Below are 19593 nucleotides of genomic sequence, written 5' to 3'. Positions count from 1 at the left end.
TTGCTGAAATCTTTAAAGCAGTCAATGAAAAAGGCCTACGAGTTAGAATGTCTTGCACATTTCTTTTTTCGCTTGCACAATGTGTAGCCACCTTATCTCGCTATAGATATATGCAGACTCTTTGTCATCGGCTTTATCAAAGCGTCTGTGCTGGTTATAGAAAATACAAAGTGGTTTCTTGAAGATCAAAAACAGCGAAATGTGTCCTGTTTCTTCAGGTACAAGCAATGCTTGAAAATCCACTTCTAAACGCGGATTAAATATAACGCTTTCGTTGCATTTAACCTTTACTGAAGAATGAGTTCGAACGGGACGGTAAGGTAAAGGTCGACGACACGGGAAAACGTTCTTTCTTTTTAAGTTTGTGTTCTGTTCTTTCAATTTTTTGCTGTAAAACTTTATACCCACTCGATCAGCAGTTGACGGTCCTTCTGCCTTAACCTTTACATTCTCTTCTACCAAATGATTCTGCATGCTCGAAAGTTTTTGCTGTTCGAAGCTGAGAATAACGCCTGTCCGAAAGCAACGTTAGCATAGCCTACTGCTCTTTCCTTCATCTTACATAACATCTCTCTCTATCTCTATCTATGTCTCTGTATCTGCTTGTGTGTGTGTGTGTGTGTGAAGGAGGGAGGAGGGGGGGGGAATGTTTTTTTCCGGCTGCGGCTGTGGGTCACGCCATAGACGTTCGCGGGTAAACACCGGTACAAACGTAACTATTTTCTTCTTGAATTGTTTCCATGTTTTCAAGGGCACGTGTTGCACGTCTGTTATGCGTCATCAAAGAGGGTTGGCGGGATAGTAAAGAATCCCACGCCAGAAACGTGATGGTAGGAGGTTTGTCTCACCTTCATGTCCAGGTGGAGGATGTTTTTGGAGTGCATGTAGTCAACACCTTCGCATATTTGCCTCACGAAGATAGCGCAGGCTTTCTCCGTGAGCACGAAGTCGTCATCAATCACCCTCTCAAAAAGCTCACCGCCTTCGATCCTGCAAGGACAAGGGGACGAAAAAGTTAGCGGTAGAGAAAAGATCATAATAATAGGTAAAGTGAAAAGCGTCGCCCTCCTCAAAGCCGCTAAACATAGACGTGTATGTTGTTCACTTTGCAAGCACCTCGCCGATGTCATCATTGGGCTGTGTCAAAGCAAACGACTTTAGCCAAGCTGTTAGCTGGCGCGTTCCTCGCAAGGTCACTCTAAATAGAGGGTCACACTAAATTAAAGCCTCGCCTTCCAGACTTCCTGGTTGGCTACAGACACGCTATGCGAGAGGATAAAGACGCGCGGTCGTCAATTTGCTACCGCTGACGTCGTCTTGAAGGTGGGGCAATGGGCTGCTTTCGAAGCAGCCGCCAACACAACACGTTTCCGCTTCTCGAGTTCGCCGCAAGAGTGCTCTCATAACAGCATTTTTCTTTGCTGTGTGTTAATCCAGGCCATCCGTCAGCGCAGCATCACTGGCGCGAATCATTCAACGCTAGTCTAGGTGATGTTTTATGTTTGGAAAACCACCAATATCTTTGTAGAATGCACGGCACGTAGCCAGGTGATCCAGGGTCTGAGCACTGGGACGGAAGCTAAAACTAAGGCCACTTTTTAGCTTCCTCGGAATGTGGCGTTAAATCGAATGTTTCGATAAGTGATTTATTGTTCTAGCTGTGCGGTGTGGCTGTCTAACCCAGGGGGCCTGATCGCGCAAGCGGCAACAAACTTCAGATCTTTATAAATGTCCAGAGATAAGCGGGCTTTCGTACCTGGCGAAATATTTGCCGTGTTGTGTCATTCGTGTTGCGTTATAATTATTGCGTTGTTCCTTTTCTTTTCGTACGCCCAATTGTGAAGCAACTGCCAACTTAAACTGCAACGGAGGTCGGCCTATCCTTGTTATCGAGAAAAGGGGGGAACGAGCAGGAGAGCTATCGAAAATGGTGCCAGGGGATCTCCAAGCCGCACAGAAGGATTGAGAAACTGTGCCTCTCGACGCAATGTACAACCTGAGAAGTCAACGCCCAAACTATCCTGTTCTGCTTCCCTCGTTTCAGTACCAGCACATTTTTTGTTCAAGAATAACAACCTGCGTCGATTAGTACGAGTTCGCCACGTGACATTCTAATTCCGATGGCTAGAAAGCTGCAGAAACCGCTGGTTAACCGCCTATATAGCTTGAAAAGGGAATCGGATTCCTCAGACCTCATGTGACAGTTTACTGTATTTCTCCATGCTAATACCCTTACCACATGAAATACCTGGTCGCCTACATTTCGCAGTTCCTTGTTCTGTGTGCAAAAGTGCGCTGTATTCTGAAATGCTTTATGTATTGTTACAGGCTTCGACCGCAAGCTGTGACCACAAAGTTGCCAAAACAATGATTGCTGACCGCCGCTGCTCAGAGCCTCGCATTCAGAGTCAGAGAGCAGAGGGGCGATTGGCCAAGCAACCTTAATTGGAGACGACTACTCTGGGCGCAATAACGTAGGCCCACGCCGGTATCTCTTTGACGTCAGGCAACACCTCCCCCTGGACTGTGGGCCAAAATATTTCGACCCTTCCTTGGAAAATATCTCAGCGCTCTTTATTTGCTTTCGACTCCTACGCGAAGCGAAAGTAGCCTGCCGACAGAGCAGGGGACTATATTTTCCTCTGACTTGAGAAAGCGACCACCTCGCCCATCCGCCCACGACTCAGCCGCCCACAAAGCACCAGATGCCCTGGTTGGCACAGGCTCTTCAAATGCGAAGAGAAAAAAAATAGCAACATAAACGAGAGCCCTTGCCGCGTGCGCTGAGGCAGTCAACAAGAGACGATCCTTCAACAAACAAAACGGTTACGTAAATGTCTCGACAGAAAGGCGTAGCGGACGGCCTCAAACCCGATCCGCAGCGAACGAGTATACAGAAGAAGCCTTCCCCAAACAGTGGCATGCGCACTGCTTTGCCCCGATCCTCTCTCCGGTGCAAATTATAGCATGCGCAGCTGCGCTCTGTTTCAAACCTCTCAACCGCCGCTTGTCACACGGAACGGCAGCAAAGAAAACACGGCCCGGTTGGCTTCGGTGGCAGCGGTCGCTGGGGGCCATGCACGTCGAGAGTATTGTAAAGAATGCGGCTTCAAGAAAAAAAATCGCTGGCTCCACCGTAATCTAGAGTAGATGTAAGCATCAAATGGCAACCGGCAAAGCAGATTGGTTGGAACTTGGGAGATTATACTATCCACAATCTTAAAATGGGTGTAGTCCATATTTGCAACGGCACACCCCACCACACCAAACCGCACCACGCCATACTGTGTACTGGTGCATATGGACGCTACCCAGCTAGAAGACGAAAACCGGCTGAAGGCAGTATGACAGGTAGGGAAAGACGCCACGGAGACAGAGCGCGCTGCCCAGCTTGAAGAATTTAAAGCGCCTGAAGGAGGTGCACGTAGCGTGGCGCCATCTCTCGAGTCGACGCAAAACGCGCGCCGCAGAACTCACGGAGCGCTGGCGTTCAAAAGAGCGCCAAATAATAACAATGAAGTGCACGGTGCCCTGTATTTGCCTTTTGAATGTCGCTATTGGAAATGACAAATAAAACTTCAGCGTACTAGAAGCTACAGCTTGAGTGTTACTTCGAACAAGCATTAGGAAGAACTTGGAAGCAATATTTTTGTAACTTGTTTGGGCAGCAACTAACGTATGTGATGCGGTCCTGTGCAAAGGGTTCGGGGCCAGAGACCACATTTTCTTAAGTTTTGACTAGCTGCCCGGATGTTTTCGTTTGAGTGCCCGGATAACGGCTCTGGCTTTTGGTTCAAGGTCACTTGAAGGTTGCCCATAACGCAAAGCGAAAAGCATTTCATGCTCAACATTCGCGCGCGGCATGTCGTGGCTGGCCATCCCTCGAGCGACGGATGCAGATGCCCGACATTTTATAAGTACCTGACTGTGCCGATCGTTTGCTTCCCTCGAGTTCTCGTTTAGTTCTTGCAGCCGGCCTGCTCTTGCAGAATGCTAACACTAACGCCTACGTGATGCGCAGAACGTAGGCTCTGTGGTGTCGACGTCACGACGGCGCAAGAGTCCGCAGTGCCAAGAAAAGCATAAACAACGGTAGTCCCGTTAAGCATGGTAGGGTTGACTGCCAGGTTAGCGCGTAAAGCGTTGTCGCAGCGGCAGAGCAAACATGACACCGGCCATAAAAGCCCCGTGTCACTCTCCTCTTTTTGACACGTGTCATTCTTGCTTACATTTCCCTGAGAGCCGACTGGCCTTCGCCATCTTAGTGCATTCGGTAAATGTGTAGGGTCTCCTAGTTGTGTTCACCAAAGGGCTCCCTGCATTTATTTAACTATTTCTATGGCATAATGTTACATTTGTTTCTCAAGTTCATCGTTGGTGCTGGTTGGCGTTGGTGCCGGCGGTCGTTGTGACAATGATAATGCTGTCAGGCGGCGGTTGCCTTGTTCGCTTTACAGCAAGCGCAATTATCCTCTACCCCAACCACCGTCTATGGCACGACCCACACAAGGACTGCGGCCTTGGTGACGGGGCAGTCACCGATGAAACTATGACGAGCCAACTTTGGCGGCAAGCATGCCAGTGGCATACGTTCCGTGCTACTTCGGTTTTTCATTTAGCCAGTTCAGTTCCCACAGTGCCAGGCAAAAAATTGCGGCCGCCCATAAGGGCTGCAAATTATGGTCCACGGATGTAATGCGAACACGCACGTAAAGCGCAACTGCTCTGCTACTTCGGGACGGCACGACACAGGCCGTGCGAGCACGCAGCGTTCGCGTAGCAGGCGGCCGGCAGGACCGAGTGAATGAAGCCAGCAAGCAGCAGGCTAGCTGGCTCCGATGCGCGCCGGTCAACAGAACCGCGAGCATGCGAAGCCGGCGCGCAGGCCTCGTTCCTCCTCTCTGCTAGGAGCTGCTGTCACCGGCGCGAGCGACGGGGCTCCCCTCCTGGTAGCTGTCAGGGGCCGCGCCGCGGCGGCCGCTATTCCTAGCCCCTCCTTGGCAGCGCTCCCGGGCACTGGGTCGCGCCGAACAAAAGGCCGGCGGGCCTCGCTTCGCATCCGCTCCGGCCCTTGAAGGTTAGAGCATCGCTTTAAATACACACCGCGCGGAGTGCGCGTGCCGAGCGCACATGCTTCGCGGGTCTTCAAGTATTCTAGAACACTATACTTCGAGCGTCCCGTGGTGGCGGTAGTGGCGGTGGTGCTGTTGTGCAGATCTGGCGAAAGGCGGCAACAATATCGACAGCTGCAGAAGTAGCAGTGGCGGTGGCAGACAGGGAGGAAGAAGCTGCGTCGTCCTCACCCCGAGAACGTGCAAGGCCGCCTTGTAGTCTCGCGGAGCCTGCCTGCACGCCTGTAGCTCCCATGCCGATGGTCTCTCTTTCTCTTTCTCTCCCTCCCACTCTCATGCTCTTCGTCCTCTAAACCTGCTTTTTACGCGCTCACAAAGCGCGCGTTCTTCTGCTGCTCTTGTCTTCCGTTGAATGACGAGCTCTCGGGTTCTGCTCCTCGCCAGAAGTCTCTTGCCAACAGCATTGCAAGGATATGTCAAGCCCGCGTATCCCGCGTACGCGAGCGGTCATCTGTCCAGGCGCAGCGTATACAAACTGAAAGGGACGTTAGACCACCACTGGCTCTGATTCTTTCGATGTTCTCCTGCTCAACCTTTTCAAAGCACAACGAAGCCGTTGGCTTCTGCGCACGTCCGCTATTTGTGCCACTGGGGAAGCGTGGCAAACGACAGTAATTGGCGGCGAGGACCAAGCAGGGTTTGTTGATCGGACCTGAGGTTTCAACATCTGACTCAGCTGTTGCATAACAACGCGTGCGGTGTGGAAAGCTTGGCGAAGTAACACTTGCTGGACTGCGACGCTGGGGTGCGGACAGTGTATGTCAGAAATTCTCGTATTTTTAGAACCTCGTTAACGATCGGCACGGGGAAAGAAGTAAGAAGTACCGAACACAGTCTCTCAAAGTGAGGGAAAGAAAGGTGCTTTGAATAAATATAAATGTGGGCTGGTGGCGTTCTTGACTTACTTTGCCCTCATTTTAGTGTAGCCCCTTGCTCCTTCACGCAAATTTTTTATGACATGCGGCGCTTGTTCTGCTAACGGATTTTTCTCCTTCGCCCAGAGAACCATCTAATGACACTGGGTATTGTTTCTCAGTTGCGTTTCCTTTCTGCTTTTCCCTCAAGTGTAATGAAAGAGATTCTTTGTTAGCTTGTACGCTTGATTTATTTCTTTAATTTTGATTCCGCGCTCACAACAACCTGCAGTTATTGTGTCATTTCGTTCTCCCTCGCATAGCAATTACTTTCTAAGAGAATAAAGCTTCCCTTAGGAATTTGCTGTAGTTACTCGTACAGAATGCAACGTTGACTGCGGATTTCTTTAGCACTGGCTTTGTTTGAATCTATTCAACTTTCAGCGTTACTGAGCAATGTGATGGGCTGTTTTAAATACTTCAGAGACACGGCAATTGAACTTTCTTTTTCTGTACGTTTAGGGGCTACAAGCCTAAACAGCTTTCACGGCACCAGAGCCATAGGTACGACTGTCCACTGCACTGGTTCGTATTCAGCTAAGGTTCGTATTCAGTAAGTACCGCCGCCTTCAGGTTAACTCAAGCACGGGAGTTAGAATTCATCATAACTGAGATTTCTTTTCTTGCCAGTTTTCTTCTCTTGCCAGGCAGACCTAGCATGCGTTTCCAAGGCACTGAAACAAACAAGCAAGCATTCGCATAAAACATGATCCCGTTAGGCCTCACGACGACTGTGTCTAGCATGGGCCCGTTCAAAGCGATTCTTTCTCCTTCTGCGAGGAAGAGCAGATAGAAACCTGACAACGAAACAACGTGACAACGCCTGCGAGCAAGAAAGAAACGCCACAAGCAGTTCAACTCCACAGGCAGACTCCATTACTGACGACTCACAACTCCAGAATGAGGATCATCTGCTTCTTGGAGTCGTCGAAGGCATCGTACAGCTGGAGCAGGCGTGGGTGCTGGAGCGAGCGCATGATCTCCACCTCGCGCTCCACGTCGGCGCGGTCCTCTGCCCGCTGAGTCAGGATGAACTTGGCCGCCAGGATCCGGCCCGTCTTTTTCTCCTCGCAGCGGTAGACCGTGCCGAATTTGCCCCTGCACAGCCAAGAGTGCTTGTTAGATTTAGGCGATGGACTGTCGGTAAGCCACGCATCTACTAGGCGTCGACATTCTCGATTTTCCCCATTGTTCAGCTCCCGAGACCATTACGGCCACATACTGCGTGCGAGAGTCATTATTTAACGGATGCTATAGAGATGTCTGCCTGGCTGTAAGCCTTGCATACTACTCCAGATGACAAAGGTGACACATGAAAGTACCCACTCACGCATAGTACGCAAAGTAACATGCAAATAGGCTGTCTGGTCTAAGGCAGTGTTCCGGGGGAAGATAAATGATTACATAGAATGATGCGTAAGCATTTCGTAGTAACGACGTGGTGCTGAGTGGTCGTACGCTGGTGTGTTTGGTATAATTGCGAGAACGACTATGAAAGAATTGTGGAACGGAAAAGCGCGGTTGCAACACCTAACCGTTAAGTTCGGCTGATACCGTTTCGATCCGTAGCCACGGCTGCTCCACAGTTCTGGCTTACTAAAGGTGGCCCTACAGCGTGCCCAATTGCACACGTCACGTGGTCACAGAGACCCGCTCGTGCCACTTGTCTTGTCTTGTGTCCCAGACAGTGCCGCTTACCCACTATGTGGGATTGGCCAAGAAGCAGGCGGTTTTTCGTATGCTTAGAAGTAAAGCCCAACTAGATTTAAATTGTGGAGCGTGAAACTAGAACTGTAATTTCTCGCGCGTTCGTCGTCGTCTTCCTCAGCTGGCTGGCTCTATCTTGAAAGCGATCGTCGTACGCGAAGTAGTGACGGACGGACACTTTTCTCGTTGGGTAACCATAGAAGTGCTCACGCATTTAAAAGAGCGTACGCGTTGTCACAAACTGCAAGGCTTCGCTTCTTTCTCTACATTGCACTATGAGCTCCGCACAGCGAATTTGCCAGCACTGACCTTAATCACCGTTATGGAAACTTCCCATTATCGATTCAGCGCACACAAATACACGAACGCGTCCAGCTGGGTCTCTTTTCTTTTCAAGATCGTTGACTTCTCCGAACTCCGTCGCGATCATGACACCGCGGTTTCCTTGCTAACGACAAACTGTGAAGAGCTCCCTGATCAGTGTGCTGTTCGCCCTCTCAACTTTGTCTACATTCCGCCCTTAATCCTCCTGTGTGCAGCGCTATATTATTCACAACCGTAAGCAACCTGTCTGAAAAATCGACGACAGTTCACATGTCTGCTAGTAGACAACTCGCAATTGGCTTTCTTTGTACGCCATTTGCCTACAATGCGTCCGCACAGACGGCAGTGCAAATGGACCCGCCGTCATTTTATCCGACAATCTATAAGGGCCCTTCCTCTCATGATTGTACAGTAAAATAGTTTACACCCTTAAAAATGAGTAAAGATGTAAAGCGGTCCATAAATCACACCCTCTTCAGTTTAAGGTTGTGAGTCATCGATAATTCTACACCTTTATCCAACTTTAAGGATGCAAATTATTTTACAGTGTAGAAAGGGCGGGGCCAAAGCGTGGTATCAACAACAGCTCGCTGATCTCAGGCTGGGCAACTACGCACTACAGCCCTCCTCTTTCAGTGAGCAAGGCTTCGGTGGGACGTAAGTTCAGTGACTGTTTAAAGCTACAATACTACAAGAGCATTAAGGTACGGCTGTGACACTTTTTATGCCTTGTAACGCGTTCCTCCTTTTTGTCAGCTTTCTTCATCGACTCATTCATTCGTCACACTGGCGTTCCGCCAAGCTTAGGTAATTACCACGAAATAACAATTTCATTATTTGCATAATCAGAAACGCAGGGTTGGGTAATTGAAAACTTTCCAGACTTTCCATAACGCTGAAGTTTATCCTTCACAAAAATTTATCGACCCGCCACTAGCGAATGTAAAACACGCTTATCGAGGGAGAGCTGAAAGCTGCAGCTCGCCCTCTTCAAAAACTGCAAACGCCCGTACTCGACTCGAACAGTGATACCGATATTTAACCACAATATAATTCGGTGATTCTCCTAGCACCGCCTTTTCAATTTTTTTTTCATACTGCGCTGCATAACAAAGTCTGCGAAAAACGAGTATGACATAAACCAAGAATTTTCGTGTTTACGTTGCGCTACAGAAAAAGCTACCAATTTGTATGAAGCTTTTCAAACATGAAGAGACAAAAAGTAATACTTTGGTTGGTGGTCACTAAATACCTGCATAGGTGGTTGTCACTTCACAAGCAGTGATAATCGCACGCCGCAAATTGCAGTCACCTGTGCTATTACTTGCTCTGCCTCAATCACAACCACCTTCTAAGTTTGATAATTGGTTCTGAATTCTTCCATTCGCAGTTAACTTGTCCACTGCAATGCCACGGAGTTTTGGAGCTTGCAGAGCGTAACTTCCAAAAAATGAAGCAGTCCAGAAAGAAACTAAGCGACCACGAAGGACGGGTCAATCGAGATTTTTGGTTGCCTGCCGTGCCCGAGGGGGCAGGTTTTGAAGAGTACATTCCAATCCACCTTGCAATGGTTTATCTATTCTGTCTGGAGTTTCTTGAAGCTTCAGGAAAATTCTCGACTGTGACGCAGAAGAGGTCACCACAAGAGAATATGCAGCGTGGCAAATTTTCGACATGGTTCGCATTCACTTACCTTCCCAATTCATCCCTGAGCTTGTATTCAGTATTGACATCCTGGTTCTTCTTTAACTTTATTTGCCTAGGCTCGAAGGGAGGCTCGGGCTCTGTAAATGAAATGATAGCAGCAACATTTCTATGTCCTCAGAATAAGCACGTAGATGACTACCAAGCCTACTTTGTTCCCTCTATGCGTATACTTGAGTTGAGCCGCGCAGCAAAATGCGGCAGAAGCTTAACGGACACTTAGACACCTATGAGCATTCGCTTACATGTAACACTACCGCTTGTATTTTTTTTAGAATAATGGCATTATAAAGCGAACACGTTCGCCAAGACCATTCCCATAACATGCAAAAACATTTATGACAGCTGACGATCAGCGCCGCGGTAAAGTTAGCGGTACGAAATAAAACGAAGTGTTGTGATAGTTTTGATTATTATATTGTATTGAATTATTTCTTTACACTTCTTTCAAGTTCGTCTAAACAAAAACTCAAGGTCTATATGCACGGTCTATATGCAAATACATTGCAGAACAAACCAAATTTTAACCTTCTGCAAATCCCGCTTAATATAAAACACCTTTTACTACATATGTAATGGTACTAACTGTGACTATGATACAACATGCATTGCGAATATATTTCATTCATTTATTCGCCAAGTGAATTAAAAGAAAGCAAATCATGCAAACTGAAGCAACAGCTTACCATGTCAAATCCTTCGCACGAAGAGAAAGAAAGATTTGATAGACAATTGCCATTATTTTTATTAAGTTAATAGCAAGCATTCAGTGCAAAAGCAAGAACTGAACCTGAGTGAACGTGAGATTTAACTCATTTGATAAAATTAGTCAGTTCACACTGTTACACACGATAACCAGTTTCTAGCATTTGTAAATAAAATACGAAATGGCTCGGAGCTAAACGTTGAATATATAGAAAAGATTTAATAAAGTGATTAATAACATTGCATGGACATTCAGCTGACAAATTCCTTCCCTATTTATCGCAGAAGAACGTAGTACCTGAATTATGCATGGTTACATCCATTTAATTTCATAGCATGGATACTTAGTAAAACGAAAAGCACGAGAAACCTACAGTCCGGTTATCTTCTTACCTGGCGAGAGATGTTAGTCATTACCAGCTAAAATTCAGGCACATTTAATGTATTCTCCAGGGATATCATTCTATATATAAAATCAGGGACCATTAAGGTGATTGTCAAACATCATTCTGCGTTTCCAAATAACACAGTGGATTTATGCAGACGGCCAATCTTTTCTATTCATTTCTGCAACAAGAGCCATTGAAACACTTCATCTTGCGTGTTGCCTAAGCATCCGGCTCATGAAAACTGAGTACTATAGAGCAAAACAGATTACTAAAGCACCAGCAAAACATGTATTCCAATTACGTACTAGCTCAGAACCTCAAATTTCAAATTTTAATTCATTTTCTTGAAATGAAAAGTCGAAACAACAAACTGTCAAAACAGCTTGACACGTGTCCCGGCGCCTTATGGCATAACAGCATGATGCCCCCTCCTCCACTTCCCCAAGAGAGAAGAACAACAGGTTGCAAATTCATATTCAAGAAAAGAGCGTAGTTACAACTTACCGCTCACGGCACCAGACGTTATCCAACTGCGTTAGTGACCCATCGTATCCACGTGCACCGGTTAAACACCACGGTATATCCGCCGTTTGATTTTCTACAGGTGACCACGCATTACTAACAATTAAATCATGGATAGTTGAAAGTTCACTAAGGGTCTCTGTTACAACTTCGTCCAATTTTCGCTGAATATTACCAGTTGACAGTGAACTCGTCTTCGTCAATGGTACCAGAAGTCCCCATAACGATACTACAACAATTACCAAGCAATAAGGAAAGATGGACTGGTTGTAAATACCATTAAAATGTGATTTGCTTCTGTGCCAGTTTGTCTCTAAAAGCAGATGAAGAGGGCCCAAGTGATCGTTTTTGGTGCATCTTTGAAGCTGCTGTATCGTGCTCTAAAATACGATGCAACAGTACAGCCAATATTTACACACCTATTAAAGATTGTGTTAACTCTGCGCGATATCATCAGTTGGACAAATCATTTAGACTTCATCATGGAAACGCTGCTCAGAGAAGATGTACACAGAACTCTCTTGTACATCCCTAGGCTCTGCGCATTGTGTCTATATTTTGCTGCGCTTCCACAATTTTCACTCTAAATACTTAACCAGTAATACACAAGTGATTGTATATTAGGCTCATCCAAATAGAACATCACGCCATGTCTAAACTCTAATCAAGCAGTGATAGCGGCGCACGGACTCAGTCGATTGACGTGCTAAATGACTTCATTAAATGACGTCCACTTACCTTCATCTGGATCTGTCTCATCGACATATATCATAGTAGGCTTGACACTGGAACGAAAGTAAAACGATATCAGTGTCGTGTCGAAGGTGTCATAAGACTGAAGCAATATGTAAATCTCATACGTAGGCTTCATGCAGGCAACTCGAGGCTGCAGAACTTCCCATAATTTTCTACCCTCACGCGTGATCTCTCGAGTTTTCAGCCTCGTGTTTCACTACACGGAGCAACCATACAGGCTCCAAATTCCCCGGTAGATTGTTACTTATGGCAACAATTAGGATGATAACAATGATGATAATGATTGTGTTAATCATGGTTCTCAACTGTGGCACGTGCCCATCACGGTAACTAGTCAAGAATCAAGTGCCCAGGAGGAGACATAAGACAAACAAGAATACACAACATCCATGGCCGAATTTCACGCCCACAGTTGCCCCCGTATTCCTCTATTCGTTGTGATGACGGTGGAATGGACTGGAACATACCCCTGCAACGGGCATTCAATGCGCACCGATTGAGTTCATTGCCTCAATTTGTTTTCCCATTTCACTTATATATTTCACGTATAACATCGTAGTTCTCCTTGCTGCGATGCTAACGTCAGCATCGTCACAGCTGATCAAAGGGTCCTGCTGGGCCGCTGAAATGCTGATAAGATGCAGCCTGCCTGCCAATTCACCCCCATGAAGTGGAACGCTCACTTTAATGTTAATATATTGAGACCCTTAGAAAACGCTTAAGAATAGTGCGTTTAAGATTTTGATCACGAGCTTTTTCTTGGTACAAAACCGTAAATATAGACAAGGTGCAGAACAGTCTGACAAGAAATGCTATCAATGCCGAAGAATCCTAGTTACTAAAATACCTGCCTTTTTTATCTGCTGAGAACAGTATTAAAGCGTCAATAACTCAACGTCGCTTGAGCCCACGGAAACATTAGCATGAAATATACGTAGGAAGCGACGTGTGAAATGCACTAAGAAAAATTAGCACCCTTTGAATCTTATCTTGTCAACAATCAATAATATTTATCTATCTTTCGTGCATTTCTTTTCTTTAACGCCTCGATCCCGGTACTTCCAGATCACTCAAATAGGCCATCTGAACGCCGTCTGGATCCGCCAGTGGAGTGCTTTCGCGATATTTCCTTATAGGCAATTAGGACGACTGGGCGTGATGTTTCGACTGCCTCTTAGGTGAGTAACGAGCCGCGAGCCTCTAGTAAATTTTACTCGGCAAACTGTTAAGAGCATTTCTCGCAATATTTGTACTCAAACTTTATAGAACGGGTGAGAAGTCGGGGCAGGAGAGCTTTCTCAAAATTTCAAGCGGCCTTCATGACCGACAACTTCTGCAGGCTCTAATTCCCTCTGTGAAAACATAATGCATAAAATTCTTGCAGTACATTATCGTTCCGCTGCTAGCACATTGCACTGTTCGTTGTATCTATACCGTTTTTGGGTGTAAGAGTGTGAGTTAGACACTGATTTACAACCTTATTCCCATCTAAGGGTGTAAATTATTTTACGGCACACGCTTCAATACACCTCGAATTTTCAGTTAGATTCCTCCAAAATAGGTGAAATCCGCCTATAATGCGATAAGGAAATGCGTGAGCGATTGCGGGATCGAACCACTGTCTTCCAGCTCTAGCAGAGCAGCCCAGTGCTCTCACCATTACTCCACGATCACACGGATGCTTCTGCCGTGTCAAAGCCGCCCTTTGAAACGTCTGGCGCATAGGCCACGCGCCAGTTTCTCGCATTCTTCCCTAGTGGAAGCTAGCGGTTTCAGACGCTGCATCCAACTGCGATAGACTGCGATAGACTGCGATAGACTGCGATAGACTGGATAGACTGGATAGACTGGATAGACTGGATAGACTGGATAGACTGCGACACACTGCAATAGACCGGATTGACAGTATATACTGGATAGACTGAATAAACTGGATAGACTGCAATAGACTGCAATAGACTGGATCGGCCAACACTTTTTCTGGCTCCACTGTCTTCGAGATTGACCTTTAGGCCTGACGATGATACATCTAAAATGGGCGGTAGTCTACCTATAATGTTATCGCATTAAAGTTTTGTACTCGGACTATTTTTTATTAACATTTGATACCGAGCGCACCTGTGTGCGCCGGCCTTTACTGTCGAGTGAAAACGGCTGTGGAACTCCCCTTAACATCTTCGCTGCAAAAAAAAAAAGAGAAACAAATGAAAGCACTACGGAGAGAAGACACTAAACACTGAACTTTAAAATCCTTACAGTATCGTGTAGTTCCGCTGCTAACCATTGACCCTGTTCTTTGTCTCTACATGTCTATATAGGGTTTGCAGAAATATAAAAAAAATTAATGAGACCACAGTTAAAGTTGCGAAACAAGGCTTGCTATGTCTGTCCGTCCATTATTTCCGTTCCGCTGTTGTCATGGCCCCGTCCTCATTAGGCCACCTCGCCATATAAGGAAGAACTGGCCACCATGCTCCGCTCTACTGGGTGTATAACGGGGATGTCTCACGGTATACCTTTGCGATCGCGATCGAGCCCGATCGGGCTCGATCGCGAAGAGGCACGAAGAGGCGTGAAGAGGCACGATCGCGAAGAGAAGAGGCACGCCAGGACTTTTCCGCCGTGCGCCGTGGCCATAATCTATGAGATACCTCTGAGCTGTGGCAGAGTGTATACAGGCAAAACAGAACGCTGCACTAATGGCGATTCAAGGGAACACAGTTTATCGAGTAGGAATGAAACAGCGTCACACGTACCCTTGCACTGTGCTTCGTGCGGCTACGTCCCGCACTTTCATAACACGCGGCTGCTAGGAAAGAGCCGGGATTCGTTGGCTCGTAAATTGCTAGAATCTTTTCAGACAAAAAAATGCGGATTTCAGTATTAGCGTTCCGTCGGTTTCACTTCACAAAAGTAAATTTCAATTTTTACATTCCGTTTGTTGATAGTTTCTCTGGCTTGTGATAGCTTGCCTTGCGATTTAAGACTATCTTGACAGCATTCCTGCATGTGCCGCGATTGTAATAGTTTTGCGCATGTACGTTCTTTGTCTATATTGTGCGTCCCAGCTAACGTTAGCCAAGCTGTTCAGAAAAAAAAAAGGATTTAAAAAAACATGGTCAAAGATACAACTATAAAACCTGCGTTGTTCGGTCATCAGCGTTCTGACAACTGAACACCGTATGTTGTAGAATTATATCTTGCACCGTGCTTCTTAATATATTTTTTTCGTTGAACAGCTTGGCTAACATTAGCTCGGACGCGCTTTATATTGTCACGTGGTGGTGACGTTAAGAACACAGCAGCAATACTGTGAAAGGCAAAACTAGATTTTATTGGGCGAACCTGTGCCCACAAAACAGGCTACACTTATAGCACAACGAAAGCGGCGAACAGAGTCGGCGATCGTCGGAAATCTGATCTGCGGGTCAAGCGCGTCGGCTTTTAAAGAGCAGTTGTCGAATGTTCCAGACTAATCGTTCGGACCCGCGTGCCTTCCACAAAGTTCTACACCATTCGCGTCAGGTGATGAAATCAGATAACATAAGTCTCGGCGACGACAGACAGCGGATAGAAGCATCGATAACTTTCCAGAACCTTCGGATACATGCAGGCGCGTCCCATGCTGTGCGATTACATTTGTTAGGCGGCGAAACGTGGTTGCCCGATAAAGATAAGTACGTGTCAATACCCCCCTCTTAAAAAGCATCGTCCCGATGTTACAAATATAAGAGAGCGAAACACAAAAGGATACTTATTAAACATAAGTAACAACAAAAAGAAACAAAGTCCAAAGGTGAGTTACGCGAAGCCCGAAAGTTCATTAACGCTGGTAGTAGGGCTTTAGTCGCACAACGTGGACTATTTCAGGTCGTGAGCGGCGCCGCTGTGATAGCGAAATACCGTCTGGCACGACCTCATAGTCCAGTGCGCCAATACGTCGGATGATCTTGTACGGTCCGAAATAGCGACGCAAAAGCTTCTCGCTCAGTCCTCGTCGGCGTATAGGGGTCCAAACCCAAACACGGTCACCGGGCTGGTACTCCACGAAGCGTCGTCGGAGGTTGTAGTGTCGGCTGTCGGTCCTCTGCTGGTTCTTGATCCGCAGGCGGGCGAGCTGTCGGGCTTCTTCGGCGCGCTGGAGGTAGGTACGGACGTCAAGGTTCTCCTCGTCAGTGACGTGCGGCAGCATGGCGTCGAGCGTCGTCGTCGGGTTCCTGCCGTAGACCAGCTTGAACGGCGTGATCTGTGTTTCTTGTACCGCCGTGTTATAAGCGAATGTTACGTACGGCAGGACGGCATCCCAGGTCTTGTGTTCGACGTCGACGTACATCGCTAGCATGTCGGCGAGGGTCTTATTCAGCCGCTCCGTAAGACCATTCGTCTGCGGGTGGTAGGCCGTGGTCCTCCTGTGCCTTGTCTGACTGTATTTCAGAATGGCTTGGGTGAGCTCCGCTGTAAAGGCCGTTCCTCGGTCGGTGATGAGGACTTCTGGGGCGCCATGTCGCAGCAGGATGTTTTCGACAAAGAATTTCGCCACTTCGGCTGCGCTACCTTTCGGCAGTGCTTTTGTTTCAGCGAAGCGGGTGAGGTAGTCCGTCGCCACGACGATCCACTTATTTCCGGTTATTGACGTCGGAAAGGGTCCCAGCAAGTCCATCCCGATCTGCTGGAATGGTCGGCAAGGAGGCTCGATTGGCTGTAGTAATCCGGCTGGCCTTGTCGGCGGTGTCTTGCGTCGCTGACAGTCTCGGCATGTTCTGACATAACGGGCGACGTCGGTGGTCAGGCGCGGCCAGTAATACTTTTCTTGTATCCTCGATAGTGTCCGGGAAAATCCGAGGTGTCCCGCGGTCGGATCGTCATGCAGGGCGTGCAATACTTCTGGACGAAGTCCTGACGGGACAACAAGAAGGTAATTGGCGCGTACTGGTGAGAAGTTCTTCTTCACGAGTAGACTGTCTTGAAGCGTGAAGGAAGATAATCCGCGCTTAAATGCCCTGGGGACAACGTCAGTGTGCCCTTCCAAATAATCGACGAGGCCTGCAAGCTCCGGGTCCGCTCGTTGTTGTTCGGCGAAGTCTTCCGCGCTTATTATTCCAAGGAAGGCGTCGTCGTCCTCGTCATCTTGCGGCGGCGGGTCAATGGGGGCGCGTGATAGGCAATCGGCGTCTGAGTGTTTTCGTCCGGACTTGTATGTTACAGTGATGTCGTATTCTTGTAGTCTGAGGCTCCACCGTGCCAGCCGTCCTGAGGGATCCTTTAAATTCGCTAGCCAACACAAGGCGTGATGGTCGCTGACGACTTTGAATGGCCTGCCATATAGGTGAGGGCGAAATTTCGCTGTAGCCCAAACGATGGCGAGGCATTCCTTTTCGGTTGTAGAATAATTGCCTTCCGCTTTTGACAACGACCGGCTAGCGTAAGCTATCACGTGTTCATGTCCATCTTTTCTCTGGACTAGGACGGCACCGAGGCCTAGGCTGCTGGCGTCAGTGTGGATTTCGGTATCGGCGTGCTCGTCGAAGTGCGCAAGTACGGGCGGCGACTGCATGCGTCGTTTGAGTTCTTGAAAGGCGTCGGCCTGCGGCGTTTCCCACTTGAACTCGACGTCACATTTAGTTAGCTGCGTCAGCGGCTCAGCGATGCGTGAAAAGTTCTTGACAAATCGCCTGTAGTAGGCACACATGCCAAGAAATCTACGCACTGCCTTCTTGTCGATGGGCTGTGGGAACTTTGCTATGGCAGTTGTCTTCTGCGGGTCGGGGCGGACTCCAGATTTGCTGATGACGTGGCCTAAAAATAGAAGCTCCTCGTAAGCGAAGCGGCACTTTTCCGGCTTCAGAGTAAGTCCTGATGACCTGATGGCCTCTAGTACTGTTGCAAGCCGCCTAAGGTGAACGTCGAAATTTTCGGCGAAGACGACGACGTCATCCAAGTATACGAGACAGGTCTGCCACTTCAATCCTGCTAAAACCGTGTCCATCACGCGCCGGAACGTTGCAGGCGCCGAGCACAGTCCGAATGGCATAACCTTGAACTCGTAGAGGCCGTCTGGGGTGATGAAGGCGGTCTTTTCGCGATCTCTTTCGTCGACTTCTATTTGCCAATAGCCAGACTTGAGGTCCATGGACGAGAAGTATTTAGCGTTGCAGAGCCGATCCAATGCGTCGTCTATCCGTGGGAGGGGGTATACGTCCTTCTTCGTGATCTTGTTCAGGCGACGATAATCGACGCAGAAACGTAGGGTTCCGTCCTTTTTCTTCACCAAGACAACAGGGGATGCCCACGGACTTTTCGACGGCTGGATGATGTCGTCGCGCAGCATTTCGTCGACTTGTTCTCTTATAGCTTCACGTTCTCGCGCCGAAACTCGGTAAGGGCTCTGACGGAGTGGTCGAGAGCATTCCTCGGTGATTATGCGATGCTTGGCGACTGGTGTTTGTCGAATCCTCGATGACGTCGAAAAGCAGCCTTTGTATCGTTGGAGCAGACTTCTGAGCTGCTGTTGCTTAATCATAGGGAGATTTGGATTAATGTCGTAGTCTGGTTCGGGAACCATGGTCTTCGGGGTAGATGCGGCGGAATCCGAGAGGACAAACGCATTACTTGTTTCCAGAATTTCCTCGATGTACGCGATCGTCGTGCCCTTGTTGATGTGCTTGAACTCCTGGCTGAAGTTTGTCAGCAACACTTCAGTTTTCCCTCCATGCAGTCGAGCGATCCCTCTTGCGACGCAAATTTCACGGTCTAGCAGTAGACGTTGGTCGCCTTCGATGACGCCTTCTACGTCAGCGGGTGTTTCGGTGCTGACCGAAATAACAATGCTGCAGCGAGGCGGGATGCTCACTTGATCTTCGAGCACACTCAAGGCGTGGTGAATACGAGGGCTCTCCGGCGGCATTGATTTATCTTCCGACAGCGTTATTGACTTCGACTTCAGGTTGATGATTGCGCCGTGTTGGTCCAGAAAGTCCATACCGAGAATGACGTCTCGTGAACACTGTTGGAGGATAACGAAGGTGGCAGGGTAAGTCCGGTCATGAATGGTTATTCTTGCCGTGCAGATCCCAGTCGGCGTGATGAGGTGTCCTCCAGCGGTGCGAATCTGAGGGCCTGCCCATGCGGTCTTAACTTTCTTCAACTGGGCGGCGATGTGTCCACTCATTACGGAGTAATCGGCCCCTGTGTCGACTAAGGCAGTGACTGCGTGGCCGTCGAGAAGCACGTCGAGGTCGGTTGTTCTTTGTCTGGCATTGCAGTTAGGTCTTGGCGTTGGATCACGGCTGCGTCGTGTTGAACTGATGTTGGAACGTCGCGTCGTCAAGTCGTCTTTCGTCGGTGTAGTCTTGGCTTCCTGACTTCGTCGGGACGGCGGCGTGTCGTTATGTCGTCGAGATGGTCTCTTCGTCGTCTTCGTCGGCGGCGGAGGATCTTCGT

General features: G+C 48.1%; 1 protein-coding gene across 3 annotated transcripts in view; it reads right to left on the bottom strand.

The window, feature by feature from the left end:
* LOC142578894 (myosin light chain kinase, smooth muscle-like) overlaps window positions 1–19593 on the bottom strand; it is a 50849-nt gene that overhangs the window by 18877 nt on the left and 12379 nt on the right. For all 3 annotated transcript variants that reach the window (XM_075688564.1, XM_075688565.1, XM_075688566.1), the window contains exons 2-5: window positions 12136–12182; window positions 9771–9861; window positions 6938–7144; window positions 849–990 (exon numbers count right to left, since the gene is read on the bottom strand). In XM_075688564.1, the coding sequence (XP_075544679.1) occupies window positions 849–990; window positions 6938–7144; window positions 9771–9861; window positions 12136–12169 (474 nt within the window). In that variant the 5' untranslated portion in view covers window positions 12170–12182. The remainder of the gene's footprint in view (window positions 1–848; window positions 991–6937; window positions 7145–9770; window positions 9862–12135; window positions 12183–19593) is intronic.

The sequence above is a fragment of the Dermacentor variabilis genome, chromosome 4 (assembly GCF_050947875.1).
Source record: "Dermacentor variabilis isolate Ectoservices chromosome 4, ASM5094787v1, whole genome shotgun sequence".
In the NCBI taxonomy this organism is placed as follows: domain Eukaryota; kingdom Metazoa; phylum Arthropoda; class Arachnida; order Ixodida; family Ixodidae; genus Dermacentor; species Dermacentor variabilis.
The sequence above is the reverse complement of the archived record's forward strand: the minus strand, read 5'-3'. Positions and strand labels throughout refer to the sequence as shown.